The sequence below is a fragment of the Pangasianodon hypophthalmus genome, chromosome 5, assembly GCF_027358585.1.
Source record: "Pangasianodon hypophthalmus isolate fPanHyp1 chromosome 5, fPanHyp1.pri, whole genome shotgun sequence".
NCBI lineage: Eukaryota > Metazoa > Chordata > Actinopteri > Siluriformes > Pangasiidae > Pangasianodon > Pangasianodon hypophthalmus.
In genome coordinates this window covers 2,812,464-2,831,721 of record NC_069714.1, presented here as the reverse complement: position 1 = coordinate 2,831,721, position 19,258 = coordinate 2,812,464, and the positions used below count along the sequence as shown (strand labels likewise).

Below are 19,258 nucleotides of genomic sequence, written 5' to 3'. Positions count from 1 at the left end.
GGGGTTGCATCAACTGGTCAGGTTTAGGCTCAGCCTCATTGTGCAGCAATAAAATGAAGTCAGCTGAGCACCTGAATGTACTGAATGACCAGGTTATCCCGTCAACAGACTTTTTCTTCCCTGATGGCACAGGCATATTACAGGATGAAAATGCTAACATTCATCAGGCTTAACTTGTGAAAGAGTCATTCAGGGCCACCACAGAGTCCTGACCTTAACCCCATTGAAAGTCTTTGGGATGTGCTGGAGAAGACTTTACGGAGTGGTCCAACTCTCCTGACCTCAATGCAAGATCTCAGCCAAAAATTAATGCAACTCTGGATGGAAACAAATGTTGTGTAGTTGCATAAGGTTGTTGAAACAATGCCAGGATGAATGCGTGCTGTAATCAAAGCGAAATGCAGTGCAACAAAATATTAGATTGTGCGACTTTTTTTTTGGCCAGGCAGTGTATTATACTTCTGGTGCAAATTTGTTGATTCTGTATTTTCATTATTTCTGTGGGACATCACTGGGGGACATTGCTAGCGCAGTTACAATGGCATTTATTAGGATAAAACATTTCAACAATCTCAAACATAGGAGATAGCACTCAGGTTTTGCTATTAGCTCCTAAAAAAAGTGCAAAAGCTTCTTCTCTCACTCACTATTTTCCAGTGATGTTCAACTTCATATTAAAAATAAAATACACTGTAGAAACAGTGCAGACAACAAATGATGGACACAACGTTCCAAAATGCTTTGCAGCTATATGACACAGTTGCGCTGAGTTGAGAGAGAGACTTGGCTTGGCTAGTTAGTGATGGTTGATGTTGGTATTAACATGAAGGTTGAACAAATTTCACTAATTTCCTCATCAAAATCATCAACTTGTGTACTGGATCTCTTACCTACGCATTTCTTCAAACAGATACTAACAGAAGCAATCAAACCTCTTTTAAAAATAATTAATTCTTCACTTATGCCGACTGTGTACCTAAATCCTTTAAACTAGCAGTTATCAAACCCCTGATTAAAAAACGGACCTCGACCCCTGTCAGCTGTCCAAATATAGGCCAATATCAAACATCCTTTTTATCTCCAAAATCCTCAAAAAGGTTGTAGTATAGCAGTTATGCTCATACTTGCATAGGAATAACATTCATGAAATCTATCAGTCAGGATTGAGGCCTCATCACATTACAGAGACAGTGCTGGTTAAAGTGGTAAATGACCTTTTATTGCTTTCATTTCTGTAGTACAGCTTTTGACACCATAGATCATAACATCCATCTAGATAGACTAGAAAATGTTGTTGGAGTTAAGGGAATGGCCCTCTCCTAGTTCAGGTCTTATTATTAATATAGTCTTATAGACCTGCCTGATCTATCCTGATGCCCTACTTCTAGTTGGAGTTCTCATCAGCTGAAAACCACTCACTACTGCTAAAGATCAGTGAGATTACTGTGGATGGCACCACATAGAAACCATAAAGATGGCTTAGGACTGCAATTGCTATGAACAGTTTTGCACTTAAATTTCCATCATTGAACAGTGGATAATTTCAAAAAATAGACTTCATGTTAAAACTATAATGAATTTGGAAGAAATAACTCTGATGCTCATATTCATACGTTGCTCATAAGCTCACAAATTTCTGGTTACACAATTGCACGTTTTGACTATACAGTATACAGTTTTAGAAGGAAGATTATTTAAAATCACACTCTCCAGTGTCACCCAGATGAGGATGGGTTTCCTTTTGAGTAACAAATCACCTCCAGTGACAACAAAAAAAAAACAACATATTTTAATATGTATTCAATTTTTTTTCAATTCAGTAAGATGTAGAAACACCTTTAGCAACAGTAACTTGAAGTAAACATTTCCTGTAGAAGTTTATCAGTCTCTCACATCGTTTTGGAGAAATTTTGGCCTATTCTTCTGTACAACACTGCTTCAGTTCATTGATGATTTAGGGCATTCGTTCATGCACAGCTCTCTTAAGATCCCACTACAGCATCTCAATGGGGTTGAGGTCTGAAGTTTGACTTGGCCATTCCAATACATTGATTTTTTTTCTTCTTTAGCCATTCAGATGTTGATTTGCTTGTGTGCTTAGCATGACCCAATTTCGGCCCACCTTTAGCTGCCGGACAGATGGCCTCACATTTGTCTCAAGAATATTCTGATATAAAGTGGAGTTCATCGTTGTTTCAATGACTGAAAGTTTCCTAAGTCCTCTGGCTGCAAAACTAGCCCAAATCATCACCCCTCTACAACCATGCTTGATAGTTGGTATGAGGTGTTTGTGGAGATACGCTGTGTTTGGTTTTTGCTAAACATGGTGCTGTGCATGATGACCAAATGTTTCAATCTTGGTCTCATCAGTCCAAAGGATATCGTTCCAGATCATTTGTGGTTTGTTCAGATGCAATTTTGCAAACCTAAGTCATGCTGCCATATTCTTTTTGGAGAGAATGGACTTTTTCCTATCTGCCTTTCCATGAAAGACATACTTGTTCAGTCTTTTGATGAAAGTAGTTCTTCTGATGTAGGTTTTTCTTTACATCACTTAACATTAAGCAGTCTGACCTTGGGACGCCCACTCCTGAGAAGATTGGCAACTGTCTTGAAGGCTCTCCACTTGTAAACAATCCTTCTAACTGTAGAATGACGAATTTCAATTTAGAACACCCAAATGCCAAAAGGTCTGCTTTTAGAGACAGAAGTACTTCTACTAGGACAACAGGCAGCTAGAAGCATGCTTTCTGATTACATAGTAACTCTGGATGGCCTTTCAGTTGCATTATGTGCCACAGTAAAAGGTGTGATACCTTGGTACCTTGGTGTGATTATTGACTCCACTCCCTCCTTTGAAGCTCTTATAGATATAATACTAGGATAGCCTTCTTTCATCTCAGAAATATTGCTAAGAAATATAATGTCACTACACAATGCAGAAAAAGTAGTTCATGCTTTTGTTACCTTCAGGTTGGATTATTGTAATGCCGTACTGTCTAGATGTTCCAATAGTTGCATAAACAAGCTCCAGTTAGTCCAGAATGCAGCACCAAGAGTCCTTACTAGAACCAGAAAATATGACCACATCACCCCTATCTTATCCACACTGCAATACCCCCAGTAAAATTTTACATTGATTATAAAATACAACTATTGACTAATAAAGCACTGAATGGTCTTTCTCCGCAGTCCCTAAGCGAACTTCCAGAGAGTGTTAAGAAATAAATGGTGTACAAGTGTTTATGTATTAGCAGTTCAGGTGGAATGCATTTGTCTATTATTATGAATTGGATGAAGTTCAAACAACATGTTATGAGTAATTCAGTAATCAGGGTATGTTATAAAGGATCACAAACTTTTTCTTGCAACTGTACTTGGATGTGAAGTGGTTAAGGAGGTAAGGCGGGGATGGTAGACCATGGGATATTAAGGCGGCGTTATATCTGAGAAGGGGGCAGATATATGCTGGCAAATGCACATATATAAACACTTAAGCACTGGCAAAAGTATATTGCATAGATGTTGGCACACACCATCATATTGTATTTTTGTTTATAGAGAGGATACATTTCCATCACATTAATGTTGCCTTAAAATTCATTCATTCTATTAATTTTATTTAAGGAAGGAAAATACCTTTTATTCAATTAATAAAAATAGCATGTATTTAGAAGTGTATTAAGACCCTGTATCACTGAAAAATCAACATGCAAGTATGTTGACATGAACCTATTTGGCACTACTAAGGCTATATACTGTAAGTGAACCATGGGAGTTACACAGTAGACTGTAATAATGTGGTCTTAAAAACATTCAAGTTAAACTTGTCCATTCAAAAGGTAAAGGGCCTTTCACACAAGAGTGCATTTTCCTGAAGAAAATGCAGTGATTACACAGCTTAAGCAAGCTGTTGTTAATGTGTTATTAGGGTGTTGCTATGTGCCTGTTATGGTATTTCAGGTGGTTGCTAAGGTGTTGCTAGACAATTGCTATTGTATCCCAGGTGGTTGCTGTGGGATTCCAGTTGGTTGCTAAGGTATTGCTAAGTTGTTGCAATGGTATCCCTGGTTTTTTAGGGTGTTGATACCCAGTCGCCATGGCATTTCAGGTGGTTACTAGGGTGTAGGTGGGTGGGCAGTCCACTTTTATTGGCTAAAAGGTACATTAAAAAACATCCATACCACATAACTACAGCCGAGGATTAAAAGTTATGTAAATTATTTATAACAATTTATGTCAATGTTACTCAAAAAGCATAGTGGAGATTTGGGCATACGTAAATTATTTTGGTACACAGTGTGCAGGGGGAGTGAATGGAGTGACCATGGAGTGACCATGGAGTGAAAGTATGGAGATACACGGGTATACATCGTGTGCTGGAGACAGGATGCCGATGTTCATCCTGTAGAACGTGCTACAGGTAAGGTAAATGTGAACCTTTTTTCTGTGAGACTGGATGTTAATACAGAAATTCACTACAGAAATTCGTAAACACGCATGCATGGTACACAGCTGGTAGCCCAACGCTACTACCTTAACTGGAACATGAACAAAATCAAAACTAGAACCACAGAACATAAAACACTTTATAGGCCTATATTAAACACTAAAATATATACAAATCACTTACGCTGGAGAACAAGCACAGGTTCTGTGGAGGCACAGTAGATTAAAACAATGCTCTATGGAATCATACAATACGCAGAATTCATACAAGTGATACGAAAATACTGGATGGTCTTTTAATACTATATGTACAAATTTTTGAGAGACCTTGTTGAGCATGTGTCACTTCTTCCTAAAGGTACTGATCTTGCAAAAATGAGATGCTTATTGCAGATCTTCTGAAAACTGCTCAGCTAATAATATCCATGAACAATTGACATCTGACATATGACACTGATAAAATCATATTTAGTTTTGAAGTTTTTTTATATTATAGTTTTGAATGATTTTAAAGATTTCTCCTTTCATATGACTAGAAGGAAAAAAGATGGTAAGACACTATCAACACTCCTTAAAACATGTTGATACATGTAAGTGTTGTTGCAATGTCAAGGCACTGATGTACTTTAAATGAGCCTTTAAATTTAGCCTAGAATATTCACTCTTGTTGACAGCAGTTACAGACAGGTAGGGACCTGTATGCATAGCATATTATTATGAAGTGTGAAATCTTTGTCCTTCATTCTGATTTATATCATTTCATGCAGTTGCTTACAATACAGTGCCATCAGCTTGCACAGTTTAGATGTCATGGGGTATATGTTGTTTTACTTCAGTTTACAGCAAGAGTGTTTGTCCCCTGCCTATATTTAGTCTCTGACCATGCCTGCATGTTTGTGTACAATTGTAAATGTGTGTGGATGGCTTGATCTGCCTGACCAAAACGACACAACTTAGTTATTCACAGAATGAGTATTCTGTGCAACAAGTGTGATAGAATCTGAATTTACAATATACAATATTCAGCATATTGTAAAACATTACAACTTTTATATCGAGTATGCTGAAAGACTTTCAGCATCCCATCATTCACAGAAGTACACCAGAAAATTTTATAATTTAGTCTAATCTCAAAATAAAAAGAAAATATTGATAGCACCAGTTTTGGATGCTCTGATTCTTTTGAAAGGATATTGAAAAACATCCAGCTAAAGGTTTCCTGTATCCTAATGTTTTCTTCTTGTTATCTTGTTATTCTTCAGCATCAAACATTGCAAAATAAGTTTCAGTGGATTGAAAAAAGAACGAAATATGAATTTTCCCCTTGAAAATTACTACTACTATTATTATTATTATGTGCTGACTTCATTCCCCTTTGATGTAACATTATCTTGATTGGTAACATTCATTTCAGTAAGTGTCATACTTTAACATAAAAAATGTTCATAAGCCTACTGCTCACATTTTCATTACAAGTGGGGGTTTGTTGTTTCCGCTATATATTCTCATTTCAGAAAAAAAAAGCCCTTCCATAGCTATGGTACACTGTAGATAGCTTTCTGGCGTTAGTCATGCCCCCATGGGCATATAAACATTTGAACAATATCATTCCCTGACAAAGAGAGGCTGTCCTCTTATGAGCTCCCCACTTTGCTTGGTTTCCAAAGTCATGGCAAGATAATGAATGTCATTTGAACTACTACCTGAACTATTACCAAATTTCTCTCTCTGACATTTTATTGCAAAACAATTCTTTGTACAAACTAATTGTGATGGTCATAAAATAATTAAAATGTATTAGGTTGATTTCTACTGTACTCTCTTTCCCTCATAATGAATATTTGGACATTTTTCTTGTCATCCTGATAAAAATGATGACAGACTACTGGAGAATTCATTATGTTCTCCTTGCTGACATTGTGATATACACACTGCCAACACTTTAAAGGTAATGTTATTTATCCATGGTCTGAATTGTATTGAAGGGCCAATTTTCAAAGCCATATTTTACATCGTATTAACGGCCTTGTGTCTAAATGCAATATTAAAATAACCTATTTACTGCAACATAACTTTGTCACTGTCTTTGTAACTGAAAGCCATTTTATCTGATATGGTTAGAACAAGCCAAATGTTAACTTCTATCTGATAAAAAATTAAAAAAAAGCTAATGTACACAAACATGTACCACAGCTTTTATTTACATTAACATTGTTTCCAATTTTCCTAAAGGAAAAATGAATGGAATGTACAAGCTAAATAATGGCCATTACAGTCCAACTCTTGTAATTACTTTCTGACTTATCACCTTATATTTAGTGGTATAACCATTCTAGAGCTGTTTATTCTAGGGCTGTTTGTACTGGGGTTCCCATCTACTAGCATAAAACAAAGGCCAAAAGAACAATATTCCCAATGACACAAGCATTAACTCTAAGGTCTTAAAGGCCTTAAGAAAAAAAAAAAAAGTCATAAGAGACAGATTTCTCAGTTCTGACTCCCAAGGCAATTAATGAGCTCAATTAGCTTAGACTTGTCTATTCAAACAGTTCAGACAGGTTGAGATTTAATTTTGGATAGTTGAAAAACAAAACAAAACAAAAAAAGCTATTAACGGTCTAGAGACCGTTTCTGAATGGCCTCAAGGACGACATCTTTGAGGAGGGCAATTACAGATCGAGGGTCTGTACTGCCCACTACAGCACTGCCCGACACAATCATGTTAGCACCAGCCTGAAAAAGAGAAAGCAGGGATCAAGGGTCAAAGCCAGAACAACATTTAGGTAAATTTTATCTCAGCTTTGCACTTTCTGACCAATTTTCAGAATTAAAAATAATTCTGAAGAGCTCAGTCATAACTAACTGTCAGCAGAGAAGATCTGGTTGTGTGATAGATAGCCTGTACATCTTTAGCCTTCTGATCTGGCTCCTGAATGATCAGAGGCCTCATGATATTTCCATTTATGTTTTTATGCTAATGACTTAAAACATAGAAATTCTCATAGTGCAAGCATCACATTATTGTTTCACATCAAAACAATTAAATTCTAACATTTATTCAGAATTTAACAATTAAATTCTTATGAGTATTTGTGAGCCTGCCATTTCCATAGAGCCTGTTATCAGACTCGCTTATCTTATGGAAAGCAAATCCAACTTCCTCATAAATGTTCATGGTAGCCTGAAAATACTCCCATCTAGTGGCTGTCTAGCACAGCTACAAATAATATCAGCAAAGCCTATGTTCTCATTCGTTTTAATTTTCTTGTATTTTTTTTTTATTAAGCAAAATGCAGATCAATAAACAACTTGTTTATTTATTTATTTGTGTTTACACTACTTGGATGTGAATGTTTTGGCATTTTCATGCCTGTGTTGGCTGTCTCACAACTATTAAGTTTCACACGTTAATTATTGTTTCTGCTTTTGGGAATAATATAGCTGAATGTAGTGATGTATAAGAAAGAGTAATTAAAACTACTTTTAGAATTTTACTTTTAAAATTCATTTTTAAAAAAGTAACTTACAATTGTAATTGAGTAAATGCAGTCTATTACTAATGCCTAATCAAAGTTGTTTATAAACAGGTGGTCACTGGAGACACATTCAGGAGAACAAAAATGTCAGGTGTGATTGGGATGTTAAGGGCTGTTACGATTAGGTGAAGCCCAGCAATACAGAACTTACAGCTGGTTATTAAGAGAAACATTGCAAGAGTATTGGTTTTCAACTGAAACTTGACCTGTCAAATACAGTACACAAGTCAACTGTGAAATGAGAGGTGTGGAATGAGATGTCCTCAGCTGCAACAGGACCATGCTGAGAAATCATACTGACAGTGAAGTTACAAGTAGCAACTCACAAATCCTATACAAAACTAACACACATACAGGTATTTCATTAGATCATGTTCTTCAGGGTCGTACCTTACACCACAGTATGGCACAACATTCATCACTTTATTATACCTCAGCACATCGATGAATAGTGTCTGGTCCAACTCCTCCATCTACCTCAATATCTAGGGAAGGGAACTGACTTCTTAGCCAGCTGACCTGTGGGGAATGGATCAGTATTAACTATTATATACAGTCCCCTCGGAAAGTATTGGACGTCAAGGCCAATTCTTTTCTCTTTTGCTTTTCTCTTTCAGCACATCTAGATGTGTTAAACAACTTAGAACATGGCACCTTTTGTTTGGATTGTACTCTGGTCTGAACAATGGCAAACTAATATAAAGTAATGAAAATGTTCAAATGTGGCAATTGGAATGCTACTATTCATTACCGGATAGGATGACACAGTTCTTGTGAAAAAGGTTTACCATAAAGCTCTGAAAAAAAGTTTACATTCTAAAATGTTTTTTTTGTGGATTTCAGATTCTTTATAAATTGTCTGGGTAACAAAATACAATAAAGAGGGGAAAAAAATGCCGGGAGGACTGCTTGCATTTTCCTGCCTGGGACAATCTTAACAGACTGCCGAAATCGTACAGTGTAAACCCAGCTTAAATCTCAATCATAATCAACAACTGCTGATTGCTCAATTCAGTGTCTCTCTTACCTCAGTGACCTTATTACTCTACTGCTTTATATGGATCTATTCAAATGACATACTTTAGGATAAGGACTACAGAATAAAACACCAGTTATGAGACAAGTATAATTCACATCAAGTCAGCAGGTTTTGCTGGCTTTTATAAAATAAGCCCTAGCATTGGCAACTTCACAAACTGAATCCACATACTCAATAATGTAAAGCCTACTGGGTAGTGTATTCAGTGTAATTATAATAATGAATAGAAAAAAAAAAAGAGTGTGTGCACACACACTAACACACCTTTGGCATCATGTCCTCCATAAACTTCTGCCCACCAAATCCAGGCTCCACTGTCATAACTAGGGCCATGTCAATTTGTCCGGCCCACTGTGCTAATTCTTCAACTGTGGTTCCAGGCTTGATAGCCAGACCAACCTGCAAAAGTAATTTTTTATTATCACATAGGTATGCCATGGCAGTAAATGCTTAAATGCTTCTGTGTAAATTCTAGAGACTGTTTGTGTGAAATTCCCAGATGATCAGCAGTTTCTGAAATACTCAGCCCAGCCCATCTGGCACCAACAACCATGCCACAGTCAAAGTCACAGAGATCACACTTTTTCCCCATTCTGATTTGAACACTAGATGTGAACCCTATTTGATGTGAACAATAACTGAAGCTCTTGACCTGTATTTGTAAGTCGCTGTGGATAAGGGCGTCTGCCAAATGCCATAAATGTAAATGCATGATTTTTGTTGGTATTGTGCTGCTGCCACATGATTAGATAACTGATTAGATGTTCCTAAAAAAATGGATGGTGACTGTACACACACACACACACACACTTGATATATATATATCTATATATATCTCTCTCTCTCTCTCTCTCATATATATATATATATATATATATATATATATATATATATATATATCAAGTTCAAGTTTCAAGTTTATTTGTCATATGACATGAGTGTCAGTGACAATGTACATTGAAATGCTGTTTGTGAGGCTTAGGCAGTCTATAGCAGTACAAAAACAAAAACAAAAACAAAAACACAAAAATACAAATAAGGTGCAGGTGCAGTACTGCACTACAGTGTGCATTACAGCAGTACAATAATAATAACAAATAACAAGTAACAATAACAATAACAAAAAAACAAAAATACAAATAAGGTGCAGGTGCAGGTTTTGCTTTTGAGGTAGTGTAATGTCTTGCAAAGTATGCAAGGTTTTAGAGACAATTTTTTTTTTTACAGTTTATTAAGGGTTCTGATAGCCTGCAGGTAGAAGCTGTTTTTCAGCCTGCTGGTTCTGGACTGAATGCTCCGGTATTGCCTGCCTGATGGCAGTTTGATAAACAGACTGTGTGCTGGGTGACTAGGGTCAGTTATGATTTTTCGGGCCTTCCTCAGACATCGCAGATGAAAGATGTCCTGAAGGGATGGAAGTTTGTTGCCGATGATGACTTCAGCTGTCCTCACAACTCTCTGAAGGGCCTTGTGATCGAGGAGTGAGCAGCTGCCGTACCATACAGTAAGGCACCCCGTCAGGATGCTCTCATATATATATATATATATATATATATATATATATATATATATATATATATATATATATGGGAAGGCTGCCTTTACATGCACATGAACTTTAATGACATCCCCATTATGCACATTGGGGGCAGTCGTGGCTTAATGGATAGCGAGTCGGACTTGCAACCCGAAGGTAAACCTGAAGGTCGTGGGTTCGAGTCTCAGGTCCGGCAGGGATTGTAGGCGGGGGGAGTGAGTGACCAGTGCTCTCTCCCACCCTCAATACCACGACTGAGGTGAGACCCTTGAGCAAGGCACCAAACCCCCAAACTGCTCCCTGGGCGCCGCAGCAAAAAAAGAAGGCTGCCCACTGCTCCGGTGTGTGTGTGTGTGTGTGTGTGTGTGTGTGTGTGCACGTGGATGAGTTAAATGCAGTGCACAAATTCCTAGTATGGGTCACCACACTTGGCCACAAGTCACTTCACTTCACTTCTTAATCTGTAGGGTTTAATATGGAGTTGTCCCACCCTTTGCAGCTATAACAGCTTCAACTCTTCTGGGAAGGCTTTCCACAAGGTTTAGGAGTGTGTTTATGGGAATTTTTGACCATTCTTCTACAAGCGCATTTGTGAGGTCAGGCCATGTTGAACGAGAAGGGTCTCCGCTCTAATTCATCCCAAAGGTGTTCTATCAGGTTGAGGTCAGGAGGCCAGTCAAGTTCCTCCACACCAGACTCTGTCATCCATGTCTTTATGGACCTTGCTTTGTGCACTGGTGCACAGTCATGTTGGAACAGGAAGGGGCCATCCCCAAACTGTTCCCACAAAGTTGGGAGCATGAAATTGTCCAAAATGTCTTGGTATGCTGAAGCATTAAGAGTTCCTTTCACTGGAACTAAGGGGCCAAGCCCAACCCCTGAAAAACAACCCCACACCATAATCCCCCCTCCACCAAACTTTACACGCGGCACAATGCAGTCAGGCAAGTACTGTTCTCCTGGCAACCTCCAAACCCAGACTCGTCCATCGGACTGCCAGACTGTCACTCCAGAGAACACGTCTCCACTGCTCTAGAGTCCAGTGGCGGCGTGCTTTACACCACTGCATCTGACGCTTTGCACTGCACTTGGTGATTTAAGGCTTGGATGCAGCTGCTCGGCCATGGAAACCCATTCCATGAAGCTCTCCACACACTGTTCTTGAGCTAATCTGAAGGCCACACAAAGTTTGGAGGTCTGTAGCTATTGACTCTGCAGAAAGTTGGCGACTTCTGCGCACTGTGCGCCTCAGCATATGCTAACCACACTCTGTGATTTTACGTGGCCTACCACTTCGTGGCTGAGCTGCTGTTGTTCCCAGTTGCTTCCACTTTGTTATAATACCACTAACAGTTGACGTGGAATATTTAGTAGTGAGGAAATTTCACGAATGGACTTATTGCACAGGTGGCAACCTATCACGGTACCACGCTTGAATTCACTGAGCTCCAGAGAGTGACCCATTCTTTCACAAATGTTTGTAGAAGCAGTCTGCATGCCTAGGTGCTTGATTTTATACACCTGTGTCCATGGAAGTGATTGGAACACCTGAATTCAATGATTTGGAGGGGTGTCCCAAAACTTTTGGCAATATAGTGTATGTAATGACACTTAGAAGCATGACATAATTAGGCTATAATTGAGAGCACTGGAATAACTGGAAGGGCATCTGGGACTGTATTTAAGGGCCTGTGCCTTTTTGCTCTTGATACCATGGAAAAATCCAAGCAACTCAGCCAAGACATCAGGAAAAAATTGTGGTCTTCTGGAAGCAATTTCCAAACAACGGAGGTTACCATGAGCATATGTACCACCAATTGCATGCAAATATAAAAAATCTTGGGACCACACAGACATCATTCAAGCACCCCAACACCACATGTTTAATTCAAGTGAAGCTATTAAAAGGCAATGTCAAGTACTAACAGTGTATGTAAACTTTTGACCGACAGAAAATCTGATATAGTAAATAAAAGCTGAAATAAATTTGTCTCTTAGCTATTATTTTAAAATTACCTCTTATGGAAATAAAGTATATACCCTAAAGGGCTTTTCACACTTTAAACAGTTAACCCTGGGTCATTCTAAACCCCAGGTAAATGGAATCCTGAGTTATCTTCAGGGTTTGAAATTAACATCCACCAACCCCGCCAAACGCGGGTGAAAATCAACTGTGGTGGGTAACGTTGTCAACTCACTAGCCAATTTGGCGGATTATGATTTAAGTTATGTTCTATCACTTTGCAGGCCATTGCTATGAGACAAAGCATCGGTGGCTGCAGTCTGTCAAAAAACATATTCAGGGAAAGCAGAAGCCTTTAGTTATCACATATACATTACAGCACAGTGAAATTCTTTTTTTCCTCCCACATATCCCAGCTCGTTAGGAAGCTGGGGTCAGAGCGCAGGGTCAGCCATGATACAGCGTCCCTGGAGCAGAGAGGGTTAAGGGCCTTGCTCAAGAGCCGAACAGTGGCAGCTTGGCAGTGCTGGGGCTTGAACCGGCGACCTTCTGATCAGTAACCACGGAGCCACCAATGCCCAAAGTCCATGTAAGCGAAATCTGTGCAGTCCATTAAAGTCCATGTAAGTGAATCTGTGCAGGTTTAGAGTAAATGCTGCACTTGTGAGCTGCAATATACATTAAATATAGCCTAATTGCGCAGCATCTGCACATATCTGACTTACTTGAACAGGACCTAGCTTCTAAGGTAATAGGTAATTCAACAACCAATCATGTGGCGATGCTTGCCTCGGGTAACCAACTGCAATGTGAAAAGGAAAGTCCCACCAAGCAACGAAGAAGTAGCACAAGAAAATTCTGAGTTTTAATGCCAAGTGGCAATCTTGGTGTGAGTGACTCCACAAATAACATAATGTAGTGTGAGGACTGCAGGACATACAGTTTGGAAAAACACAAAACAAATAATTTTGTCAAGTGGAGGCTGTTAAAGACCATGAAAATGCTAAGTCACCTCCAGAGCTTAGCAAAAACACAAGCAAAGACAACGGTTTTTGAAAACAGCATTGCTGCCAGGAGCCTAGTATCAATAAAATCATCGCTATTTGGCCATATGAAACTTCTCTTCAGAAACGTTCATGCTGTTTGGGGAAAAAAATGGAGACCCTTCTCGGATTACAAAATTCATCTCTGTGATAACAGATGGATCTGTACACTCTTCAGTTATGGAAGAAGAGATAGTGTACATAAGGACTTGAGCTAGCTTATGCTGATGCAGTGAGGAAAAGTCTGATGGCTAGGAAGGTTGAGGCCCTATTTACTGGTCTTTATACTTTGCACTACAAGAGTTCAGTAAACACAGACAGTCTCAAAAAAAGCTTTGAGGAGCTCAACATGAAGCCCTTAATTCCAACCAAGGGCTTTAGATCATTTCCTGTGCGGCTATGCAGGAATTACACACTTGGAAAAGGTATGTGAAGTTATACAATTGTTGTTATATTGTAAAAACAGGTACCAGAGATGCATGTTTTTCTTTTTTTCTTTGTTATGTGTATGATACAATACATTTTTTATGTATTTGCAGACAATGCAGGCTCATGTCAAACAAAATCTTAAGACCAAGGCCAAGGGATTTCTCAATACCATCAATCATGGTACTGTTGTAAAGTTCTCCTGCCTCCTGTATGACATTTTGAAACAGTACAGCAACCTATCAGTCATACTGCATAAGACATTAATGACTTTGGCTGAGGCTCAAAGCTGCCTCTCCTCCACTCAGGCAGTTATACAAAAGTATAAGTCAAGGTATACATTCTTAATTTTACTTGGTGTTAGATATTTCCATTATAGAATTATTCATTATATGGAGGTAGTTTACTCCTTCTGTGCCTGTATACTTGTCACACAAAGCCTAAAATTTGCTTACTCTAGATCAGGGCCTAAGATGAGGACAGTGCTGGAAGCTGACACCTATGAGAGAATCTGCCTGAAGACTGCTAATACTGAACAGCTGGATATGGCCAAGAAAAGGCTTATAGACTCTCTGTGCCAGTGTCTCACTGACAGATTTGGGGATGCAAGCAGTGGTGTTCTGAAGGCTTTGCAACTGATCAAGTTCCAGTGCTGGCCACATGCAAACATGAATACAGGTTACCCACAACTTTAAAGCACAAACTCTAACCCACATCTTTTAATATGGTGACTAACTTTACATTAAAATGATAAACATATTTACAATTTTTATGTATTTTAGACTTTGGTGACACTGACCTGCAAGAGCTCACTCATCATTTCAAGCCTCTTCTCCTGTCAGCCGGCGTGGATGTTGACTTAATACCGGATCAGCACTAAAGTCATGACTGTACCAGCATTTGGGGACCTTTGAGAAGATCACCTGGCCTGCTGTGAACAGGATGCTGTGTCATGAGTGTCCTGATATTCTTCAACTTTTTGCCCTCATACTTGCCATCCCAGCATCTTCTGCGAACGAGGTTTTAGTGTGATGAAGCTGTTGAAGACTGACTTGGCGTGCGAGACTGAAGACTCAGACACTCTGTGACCTTACTGTACAGCTGAACTCACCTGATATGAACTTTGATGCAATCAAAGCCACTTAGATTTGACATGCAGAGTTTTTACGTTCCCACAGACCAGAGTTCACAAGCAGCTAGAGCTGAAAAACAGCAGTTCCTTAGCGAGACAAAGGATGACTCTGAAGATAAAAGCTCCGAGGACATCTGAGCATTTGGTTAACTAAAAACAGTGTTACTTTACATTATCTGCCAATTTTTAGCAGACTGTCCATCAGTACTGCTATGTCCATTATTACTTTTTAATCAGACCCCAGGTTTGTTTTGTTCAAAGGGGTGTCATTTTTTAATAATATGAAACGAAGATTTTATAATTTATATAGTTAAATCTAAGCTGTGACTTTAATAATCTGATTTATTTATGATTTTTGTTTTGGCTAGTAGAAATTCGGAATGGTCGGTAACTTAAAAATTTAGTAGCCAAATTGGCTGGTGAGTGAAAAAGTTTATTTCAAACTCTGGTTTCACATTTCACTTTGCTCATACTTTACCTGGAGTTAACAATTAATCCTGGGTATTCATAATCTGACGTTTCACACTGTATTTTCATATTTGCAGTGTCAACAACCATGATTGGATAAATACAGCATGTGACCAGTTTAAATAAAGGCTTGTCTCACGCTTTCGTATCAGTGAGAAAAAACGTCACCACGTAAATCCTCCTTGGCTGTTTTAAGCCTCCTGAGACACACAAAAGGCAAGAAAACAAAATCTAATCCTGCTTCTAAAGTGTAAAACATTCCTCTATCCAGGGTTAAAAGCGGGGTTTAGATGACTATAACTCGGCGTTAAGCGCAGTGTGAAAAGCCCTTAATTGACTTAACAGAGGAAATGTATGGTAACTTGACATGTGTAGAGTTTGAAAAATTCTGTTTTAACGTCTTTAGCCTATGTGGATGTAAACTTGCTCAAATATGCTCAGTGGGACTTTTGCTATAGTAAGATACCTGCTAGGGTCTAGGGAAGTGATTCCACATTGCCTTAGGCTTGTGTGCGGCACCCTTGTGCATACAGAGCCAGGTACAGCGCCTTCACTGAGGTACCTACTTTTGTATATTGGAATGATTGCTCCAATGCTCGTAGTAAGACAGCTAATACATTGGCAGTGCGTTTCACACAAGATACAACATTGTAAGTGCTCCCTAGAATGTTATTAATACATCTGCAGCCAGCAATCAGTACATATTTTGATTAAAATGATTAATCTGGTGAGACCACCAGCAATGTGATATGTGCATCAACAGCAGGTCTGCAGCCCAGCATGATCCATTTGTGATCCATCATTTTACCACAATCTACCACAATTAGCATTTTGCAAAAGTGCACTAGGTGTTGTGGGATGCCTACCATTTAATCCTACTAGTTTAGAGCCTGTTGTCAGTGTCTGTGAGCTAGTAGGGGCCAACCTAGACAGTTCTTCCATTGTTGCTGAGGCCGGAGTTAGACGTGCTAGTGACCTAGTTAAACTGCTAGGTCACTGTCAGCTTGCAATAATCTTAGATGGTCTTCATACTCTGAGAAGAATAACTAGTCATTGAGCTACAAGGAGGGCAAAGGAGCCTACACCTCTATGGACTGAGCTCCTGAATCAATTTCAGCCACATTTGCTGCAAGGTAAATAAGTCATGTAGAAAGCAGCTTAGACTTTTTTGGGGGGGCTTATTATGACCATTAGACAATGTGGGCGCTTGCAACTTAGCAAACTGTTTGGACTAGCAAACTGGAGTCAGATTTGGCTCTGAATCAGGGTTTAAACCTTTCAGCCATGCACACCATTAGGCATCAGCATCACTGCACAGTGAGTGCAGGGGAAGTTCGCATCAGACACTGTGTCTTTTAGATGTTCAATGCCAGAATGAGCACAGAGCTGATGCCTATAGTCAACTTCCAAATCAAGTCAAGTCAAGTGGAGTTTATTGTCATTTCAACCATATACAGCCAGTTAGTACATAGTGAAACAAAACAACGATCCTCCAGAACCAAGGTGTTACACAGAACCACAAGGGACCTCATAAATCCATACATAATCCTACATAATCCGAAGGATTCAGACACTGGTTACACATGCACAAGTCTTACAGCATGGCCCCTTAGGCTCACCACTGTCTACATCTTTAAAAAAAACTGTGGAAATTCAAGTGATTAGAATAAGGGGTCTGTTTTGCAGAAGAGAGGAGGCAATTGCCAGCTTTGGAGGACAAGAAACCTGATAGTATGACCATAGTTACAAGTTGCCAAATGGATAGCTCCATATAGGGCTGCAAAAATGATCTTTATAGTCAAATAATTTGTTAGCAATTTTTGTTGACACTTCCTTAATTCATTAAGGAATTCCTGAATTCCTTAATCCAGTGGGCATGCCCTCCCTTCAGAAGGCAGTTCCAGGAAGCTGGTGTTTGGGAGTGCACCTCTGTGACTGAGGTTACTATAGTGGTTAGAAACCACCTTATTGGCAGTGCTGCGGTGGTGGATGAGATGCGGCCAGAGATACTGAAGGCACTGGACAAGGTTGGCATTGTGTGGTTAATGTGCCTATTCAATGTTGTCTGGAAATCTGGGCCAGGGCCTTCGGGATTTATGCTTGTAATCCTTATTTATAAAAAGTAAACCAGAGGCTGTGTTCCAATTAAAGGGGACTCGCACTCCTCAAACTCCCCTTCCAGGAAAAGCCTTTGCCAGGGTTCTGGCAGGTGGTTTGAATATCTTACAACGATGCCTCCTGGTCAGCTCCCCTGGAGCTGTATCAGGCGTGTCCCACTCGGACCCACTGAAAACATCATATTTCACAGTCAGCTTGGAAATTCCTGTATATCCTCCAATAGTAGCTGCAATCTGAGGCTGGGGATAGAGAATAGGTCAGGTCTGGACTGACCTGTTGATCAATCAGTAGCCTATAATACTAAATCAGTAGCTTACACATACATATTGGCATAGAATTAAAAGTAGGCTAAATGTAACATGCCTCCTTAAACTATTAAGCTAGTAGTTCACATATTTTACCTATACTACTTTTACTAACTAAACCATTATATAATAAAACACTGTCCAATGTTCTGTCTACAGCTTTTTATAGAAATACTGTATTGTTCATATATAGCCATAGCCTCTTATCAGTAACTTTTAGTCTGACAGTCAGCTTGGTGTTCTTGAAATCAATGCCGCTTAGTTTTTATTATTTGCTTTAGATTCAGTGTTTCATTCTGACAAACATATGCAATCCAGCTGATAAGAACTCCTATGGATCAAAAGCATGTTTTCTAACTTCAAGAAGGTTTATCATCAGAGATGGCTAGACCACCGACACCACTGTGGGTCCCGATTACTGGGGAGAGGCAGTGCAGAGACAGGAAGCAGAAGTGGGGTAAGTGGGCCAGAATAAAACTAGGCTAAGGGCTGCACCACATTTTTCGAGCAAACATCCAAATACCAATAAAAAGGATGAACAGAAACTCAGGATCAACTGTCAACTCTCAAGGAGTGCTGCATCATGATTTCCTCCAAAACCTGGGTAAATCAACGTGTACCTGATAATGCTATCAAGCTAGCAGGAGCACGGAGGAAGGAATTAACAATAATCTGAATAATGCCTGTGTATTTACAATCAAAGGCTAATACTAAGCTAACTCTTATACACTGCTATAAGCAAGCAGCAAACTGCACACCTTGATTGTGCTTTAATTATACAACAATTAGTTCTGGTCTGGTGGGCTTAGTGGTTAGAATGTTTCTCTCACACCGCCACGGTTGGGGGTTTGATTCCCCCTTCCACCCTCTGTGCATGGAGTTTGGATGTTCTCTCTCTGCTTCGGGGTTTCTTGTGAGTACTCAGGTTTCCTCCTCCAGTCCAAAGACGTGGGTGTATATGTGTGTGCGCGCGATTGTGCCTTCCGATAGGTTGTCCGCTGCCTTGTGCCCTGTGTCCCCTGGGATAGCCTCCAGGCTCCCTGTTTAGGATAAGCAGTACAGAAGATGGATGGATGGTTCTGGTCCACTAATTCAATTGGACAAGCAGCATTCCAAGAGTGCTTACATTTATTATAATCGCACTGGAACATTTCAATATTTGTATCATTCCACTCATCTGTGTTCGCACCCATAAAATTTCAATTTGAGCTAAAGTTCGTTATATTGAAACCGCTACCACAG

At 39.3% G+C, this 19,258-nt stretch overlaps 1 protein-coding gene across 2 annotated transcripts in view; it reads right to left on the bottom strand.

Annotated features, from left to right (window-relative positions):
• Positions 1-6,632: 6,632 nt before the first annotated feature.
• The window catches only part of rpe (ribulose-5-phosphate-3-epimerase), a 35,071-nt gene continuing 22,445 nt past the window's right edge, over positions 6,633-19,258 (bottom strand). For both annotated transcript variants that reach the window (XM_026936358.3, XM_026936364.3), the window contains 3 exons: positions 9,289-9,423; positions 8,418-8,504; positions 6,633-7,182 (listed from right to left, as the gene is read on the bottom strand). In XM_026936358.3, coding sequence (XP_026792159.1) covers positions 7,060-7,182; positions 8,418-8,504; positions 9,289-9,423 — 345 coding nt within the window. In that variant the 3' untranslated portion in view covers positions 6,633-7,059. The remainder of the gene's footprint in view (positions 7,183-8,417; positions 8,505-9,288; positions 9,424-19,258) is intronic.